Below are 7,355 nucleotides of genomic sequence, written 5' to 3'. Positions count from 1 at the left end.
GCTCTCTGCAATTCTCACATGGTTGCCCACTGACGCCAAGCAGGTCTGCGCCTGGTCAGTACCTGGATGGGAGACCACATGGGAAAGCTAGGTTGCTGCCGCAAGTGGTGTTAGTGAGGCCAGCAGGGGGTGCCCAACCTGCGGTCTGTGTGGGTTCTAATGCCCCAGTATAGTGACGGGTACACTATACTGCTCAGTGAGCGCTGTCTTTCAGATGAGACGTTAAACCAAGGTCCTGACTCTCTGTAGTCGTTAAAAATCTCAGGATGTCCTTCGAAAAGAGTAGGGGTTTAACCCCGGCATCCAGGCCCAATTTTCCCACAGGCCTCTGTCCATCATGGCCTTCTAACCATCCCCATATCATAATTGGCTTCATCACTCTCCTCAGGATCAGTGTAAGGTTTAAGTGAGGACACATGAAAGGTAGGTGCAAAACTGTAGTAAGAAGGCAGGTTGAGGCGATAAGTGATGGTTAATTTGGAGTGCACTGTAAACAATCCTGGGTGGATGTTCCTGGTGGAGAGTCATACCTCCAGGATGGTAAGTGGATTAGGTAGGCGGTGATGATTTGCGGTGTCAGTGTATCTCCGTACTGCCTGCAGAAGATGGACATGTGCTGAGTCCCATACCCTCTCGCTCTCTCTGAACCAGTGATCCACTGTGGGCACCTCTGAGGTTTCGCTAGTCCATGGAAACAGGTAAGGTTGTATAATACAACACATTGAAAAGGTGTTAGGCCGGAGGAGGTTTGACAGAGGGAATTCTGAGCATACACAGTCCAAGGCAGATACTGCCCCCAGGTGTTTTGATGCTGATGGCAGTACATACAGAGGTAACGGGAAATCTCTTGGATTTTACACTCGGTCTGTCCGTTTGTCTGAGGTTGGTAACCAGAAGATAGGCTGATGGTGGTGCACAGGATACGGAAGAACGCCCACCAGACCCTGGAGATAAACTACTACTATGAAAATGGTTGTGTAACCTTACAAATAAGTATCAATAGGGGGTTCAGGTGAATATATACGGGAGAGGGCATTGGCTTTTATGTTCTTGTGACCTGGCTGATAGGTGATGTTGAAGTCAAACCGGGCAAAGAACAAGGACCAGCGAGCTTGACGAGCATTTATGTGTTTGGCATTGCAAAGATATTGAAGGTTCTTATGGTCCGTTATGACCATGAAGGGGAATTGAGCTCTTTCAAGCCACTCTTCAAGGGCAAGTTTCATCGGCAGTCGCCAATGCCATAAATAGTACGCACACAGATGGAGTACGCTGGGTTCACCAGACCACTGCTGGGAGAGTACGGCGCCTACTCCGGCATAAGCTGCATCAACTTTCACTGTGAAGGGCAGCTTAGGATCCGGATGTCGGAGGTATAAAGGAAAAGCATGAAAGCAACTTTCAAACTCTCATTTGGAAACTTGTGAGCATTAGCCTCAATATAGAGAGCATTGTAGGAGAAAAACATTGCAGGAACTCGGATTGCCTGAGTAGCTCATGGGGCAAGCATGGGGGCATTCTCGTGATGACCACAGGAATGGCAGTGGTGCTCATGGGAGCGGAAGGTAGCGTTTGTCACATGGAATGTGGACAGCTTTTGGTTAGAATGGTGCTAATCTCCATTAGCTATGTGTATAGTGTTTCTTCAGTCGGGAATCCTGTCATTGTCACACAAGGAAGACAAAGATGGTTTTATATTTATGGGAATTTATTAGAACTATGCAGCAGATGCAGAGAGATGAAGCAGGTATGTGATGTATCAAAGGAATATCCACAGAAGAAGATGAGAGGAAGAGGGAGAGAAGATGAGGTGAACCATCAAACTTTGATTCCAGCCAGTGAATGAGTAAAGGAGGTGATTATATCTAGTGTGTGATGATTGCAAGTGCGGGTAAATAGTATTCTGGTGATTGTTCACGGGTGTGGTGAGAGGTGGATGGTGAGGGAGAGTGGTGATTGGAGCAACAGGAAAGAGCCGAGAGTGTAACAATCACAGTATGCTCCAGAGTTTCATGTAATTTTGGGGGTTTCATTTTTAGGTTTTAGACTTCAACTGCAGTTCAGCAGTTTCACTTTCATTCAGGCACATTTCCTTAATTCTCTCACAACAAACTTTGAGGGATCAGTTTGAAGTAAGGACTGGTGGGAAACAGTTGTTTTAATGGAATTTGATACTGCAAACCAAATTTAAAGAAAACCTCCGCATTTCTCGAACAGCATTTGTGTTGGGTGATGGAGGGTGTGATGAGTCTCTTGGGATTCACTGTGTGTGTACTGTGTGTCCTTCGAGATTTGGGTGTCGGTAGTCCTGTACTGAATCAATAGGCCGAGAGGATAGTTTAGCATTTCAGAAAAAAAAACTTTTATGTTGATGCACCATCTAATTTAACTTAAATATCTTAATTGAAACATTCTTAAACTGCAACAGAAATGCATATGCATTCTAACAGTGGTGGGAAAACACTTGTTTTAAAACACATTTAAATATGCAGTAAACGCTTACAGGCAACTGAGCTGTTTTCTTTATTTGATATGATGATAACACTTAAAAATTAACTTTAATGTCAGAAAAGATTATGCAATGCTAAAAAAGTTCATGAGGATGTTAAACTGCTCAGGTAAAATAATCTAAAATTCAAGTTTATAAATTTTAAGTGGACTTAGGAAAGTTCTGTACCTTAACACCAACTATAACCTGGCCTTTAACACTCATTTTATTAGCCTGAAAGTATAATAACATCTAATTATTTTGTGTTTATGTCTGGTTTTGCTTTAAAATGTTTATTGAGTGAGTAACCAGCTTGCTACTTTTATTTATTTACTGGTTTATGTTTAAAAAAGATTAATAACAGATCAAACGGTAATTAAACAATTATAACTGTAGGGCAAACATACACATTCTTAAATGTGCAATGATGTTCTCTCTCCTGCAGCCAGAAAAGGATATGTATATATATATATATATATATATATATATATATATATATATATATATATATATATATATATACTATAAAACTGGAAGTATTGTGTCTGCTAATTTCAGTCAGTCTAAATTATTAAATATATTTAGTAATTAGAATGAAAGTAATTAGCCCCTGATGCTATTTTAAAATGCTTAGTTTTCTAAATTTTGCTAAACTAATGCTTAGTTTTCTAAATGGACTCTGTGTTTTCTCTTGGATTATTTTCTGTCTAAGCATGAGGGATTGGTCAAACACACCCTTATGTGACAAACACAAACAATGATTAAAACAAACCTTAAACAATCTCTACATCCCCCAATCAAGTGCACCGTATTCTAGTAATCTTTCCACTAGTGTATTGTAAATGTTTTTTTTTACAATTTTTATAAACTGTGGTAATAACAAAACATTTCTGATTGCCTTAATCTTGTTACAGTCCACTAATAATATAAAGAATCACCATAGTCTATTGATGAATACTTGTGATGCTGGATCACATGACAAGATAAAGTTCTTGCTGCACCTGATTGGCTGTAAAGTGACTAGTTTCATCATCAACGTCAGCCAATGAGAGACCGTCTCTATGTTCGGACAGGCTATAAAACACACTCAATTGTAAGCAATTGCAGTCAGTAAGGTTTGCTTGTGAAAGGTAAGTGTAAATCTTTATTTTTTTCTTTCCTTCATAGGAGACATTGCTTGTATTATATTAATATGACATTTACCTCAACTCACAGTAAAGTGAACTGCTTGTGCTGTTGCCTGTTTAAAGTGTTTTGTTAATGTTTATAAATTTTCTTTACATTTGCTTTAAGGTAAATTTTTTTTTACTGTTATTGTTTTTTTCTGTTAGTCCTCCTGGCAGGATGATGTTTGCTTTGCTCGTCACGCTGTGCATAAGTGCAGTGTTTGCTGCTTCATCTATAGACATCCAGTTAGACGACCACTGGAACTCCTGGAAGAGCCAGCATGGAAAAAGCTATCATGAGGTGGGAAGACTGTAGTCTGTAGCCATGTATCAGCTTAACATGAATGAATGATACAGTGCATGTGTTTATGTTGAACTGGTGCTTTGCAATAGCTGCTACAGTATCTACTTTCTACTCCAGGACGTAGAGGTCGGGAGGAGAATGATTTGGGAGGAGAACTTGAGAAAAATTGAGCAACACAACTTTGAGTATTCCTATGGAAATCACACCTTTAAAATGGGAATGAATCAATTTGGTGACATGGTGAGCAGTTTAGTATTACAGTCAATTACAGTCATTTATTTCTCTATCTATATTGCTTTATACAATCCAAATGGTCAAAGAGAGAAAAAAAAACTATCAAAATGCAAGATTCATAAGTGTGAAACCAGATCAGAAAGTTGATGTGTTTATTAAATGATTCAATTACAGTCAACAACATCCTAGATTAGAGATTTAAGCCCTGTGTGCTTTAATGAATTTTCTGCAAAATCACTTTAACTCTCAATTTGAGGTGCTATCGATACCTTTTAAAGTACTATTTGTAAGACTGTTTTATTAACATTTCACTACAATTTCTTTAATAGACAAATGAGGAGTTCAGACAGGCAATGAATGGTTATAAGCATGACCCCAACCGGACGTCACAGGGCCCGTTGTTCATGGAACCCAGCTTTTTTGCAGCCCCACAACAGGTTGACTGGAGACAGAGGGGCTATGTTACTCCTGTCAAAGACCAGGTGAGTTAAAAGTAACTGAAAACTGCAAATGTTTTATGCTAAATTAGGACCTATAGTTGCATCTATTACAATTGATCTATTTACAGTTGATCTGGTAAACCCAGTTTAACATATAAATGGCTATTAAATGTCAGTATGTGTATTTGTAGCTTTACTGTTTGGTGACTCTTCTGTTTTGTGGTTTTAGAAACAATGTGGATCTTGCTGGTCTTTTAGTTCAACGGGTGCCTTGGAAGGTCAGCTCTTCCGTAAAACTGGAAAGCTGATTTCTATGAGTGAGCAAAACTTGGTGGACTGTTCCAGACCACAGGGCAATCAAGGGTGTAATGGAGGCATCATGGACCAGGCCTTCCAGTATGTTAAAGAAAACAAGGGGCTGGATTCTGAGCAGTCATACCCTTATCTTGCAAGGGTAAGAATCATATTGTGACGGTTTCTGAGCAATGAAACATTTTCTTTTGAAGACATGGGATTAAACTGCTGTATTTGCAGATTGTGGACAAATGTCATTTTAGTTTTTTAATCTCTTTAAATGAAGGTCATTAAGTATTTTAAGACTTCAATGTACCACTTTTTTCTTATTTTAACTTTGTGCTTGCAGGATGATCTGCCATGCCGGTATGACCCCCGTTTTAATGTAGCTAAAATCACCGGATTCGTGGACATCCCCAGAGGTAATGAGCTTGCTCTGATGAATGCTGTTGCTGCTGTGGGTCCTGTATCTGTTGCTATTGACGCATCACATCAATCCCTACAGTTCTATCAGTCTGGTAGGTGCCTGATATCCCTCAACTCTAGTTTTAATTCAGTATTTGCTAAAATTATTACAAACTTATTACTGAACTTACTCTGCCTTAACTCCTTTCTAATATTCTGATCTTTAGGCATCTATTATGAGAGAGCATGTACCAGTCGACTTGATCATGCAGTCTTGGTGGTTGGCTATGGTTATCAGGGTGCTGATGTTGCTGGGAATAGATACTGGATTGTGAAGAACAGGTATGATGCAAACAATCTTTAGTTTTGCGTGTACTAGCTTGATTGCATGTTTTTATATTTTATCATTTCTTTCAACTTTTTTTAGCTGGTCTGACAAATGGGGTGACAAAGGCTACATCTACATGGCAAAAGACAAAAACAATCACTGTGGCATTGCGACAATGGCCAGCTATCCCCTAATGTAAGGCCACTGGAGCCTTCTCTGCATTCTGAAAAAGTCACGTTTATGGTTTCTCTATTTTAATGTTTTTATTTCTTCTATTTTATCAAGTTGTTCTGCTGTTAGCGCTATGATAGTAGTATTTTAGGAAATTCCATTTTTCTTGTGTTTCATATATTTTTGTTTATCCAAGAATTTTGTACTGGATCTATTTGACCTGCAAATGGATAAATATTAAATATTCTGGCATGGCAATCTCAAGTCTGTACTGTGTTTATTTGCACTTCATGTAGAAATGCCATAAATATTAAATGTTTTAAAAGTGTTTCTTACATTAGACCTGTGTTTAATTTAATGGAGCAGATTAAGACTAAGCTATTCTGATTATGTAATACAATTCTGTATAACCGGATCAAATTACCACAAAAAATCTAAAGGTATAAATCTCAGAATTTAACAATATTGTTTTGATATGCATTAATGGTAACAGTAAGTATTTGCTTGTTAGTTAAAGAAAATACAGTTTTTCATTGGTTATAGATAGTTTATGGTGCATTAACTAATGTTACCAAACATGAATTTGGTTGTTAAAAATGCATTACACTGTAAAAAAAAAAAAAAAACAAAAAAAAACCTAATTTTACAAAAAATATCTCTAAATTTTTTACAGTAAATTTTTGTCATTTAAAATTATATTCAAAACTTAGTAAAATGACAATCTCTCTGAATTAACATTTAACTGTCATTTTAGGGACTTTATCATTAAAGACAGAATTACAGCAATTTGTTTTATACAATAAAATTGCCATATTATTTACAGTATTTGTTTTCCTGTTTTTTAAAGTATATTTAAAATTACGTAAAATTAAAGTAATAAATTGTAATTACTTGCTCTGTAAAAAAAATAAATAAATAAAAATCGTAAAAAAAGGTCTAATGACTGGCAGCTACGGCTGCCAAACAAAAAACATAAAATTACGGTAAAATTTCTTTGTTGAAATAAAGTGCACAATATAACTCATAATAATGTTTACAGAAAAACACTTTATTTTACAGACTTTTCCTCGATCATTATAACCAAATCTGTTCAAGTTACACTAATTTTTTTGTTTTTTTTTTTACAAAGAAATTATTTATTTAGTTTATTTATTCATTGTTATTATTTATTTATTATTTATTTAGTTATTTTACAGACTTTTCCTAAATTATTATGATAAAATATGTTCAATACAGTTACACAATAAGTGTTTTACAAAGAAATACTGTTATTTTACAGACTTTTCCTATTTTATTTTGATCAAACACCATCAATAAAGTGACTGGACTTAAAGTTCAAGAGAAAACAATGTTATTTAAAATAATTTTCCCTAAATCATTACGATTAAGCAAATGCCAAGCTTTATGAAAATGCCAAGACAAGCTCAGGGTCATAATTTAACAGTTTTATTTTGGATCATAAAGTCTGGAAAAAACATGCGAGATACAACTGATTAAAATTCTAATAAGTTAGATAGAAAATAAG

At 36.5% G+C, this 7,355-nt stretch overlaps 1 protein-coding gene across 2 annotated transcripts; it reads left to right on the top strand.

Annotated features, from left to right (window-relative positions):
* The first annotated feature begins 578 nt into the window (after positions 1-578).
* On the top strand, positions 579-6,088 carry MGC174155 (Cathepsin L1-like). Of its 2 annotated transcripts, none has more exons than XM_068224615.2 (8): positions 579-698; positions 3,820-3,955; positions 4,076-4,198; positions 4,522-4,674; positions 4,862-5,086; positions 5,276-5,444; positions 5,559-5,673; positions 5,759-6,088. In XM_068224615.2, exons 2-8 carry the CDS (start codon positions 3,833-3,835, stop codon positions 5,856-5,858), a joined length of 1,008 nt encoding a protein of 335 aa, XP_068080716.1. In that variant the 5' UTR covers positions 579-698; positions 3,820-3,832; the 3' UTR covers positions 5,859-6,088.
* The last annotated feature ends 1,267 nt before the right edge of the window (positions 6,089-7,355 follow it).

The sequence above is a fragment of the Danio rerio genome, chromosome 12 (genome assembly GCF_049306965.1).
Source record: "Danio rerio strain Tuebingen ecotype United States chromosome 12, GRCz12tu, whole genome shotgun sequence".
In the NCBI taxonomy this organism is placed as follows: domain Eukaryota; kingdom Metazoa; phylum Chordata; class Actinopteri; order Cypriniformes; family Danionidae; genus Danio; species Danio rerio.
The sequence above is the reverse complement of the archived record's forward strand: the minus strand, read 5'-3'. Positions and strand labels throughout refer to the sequence as shown.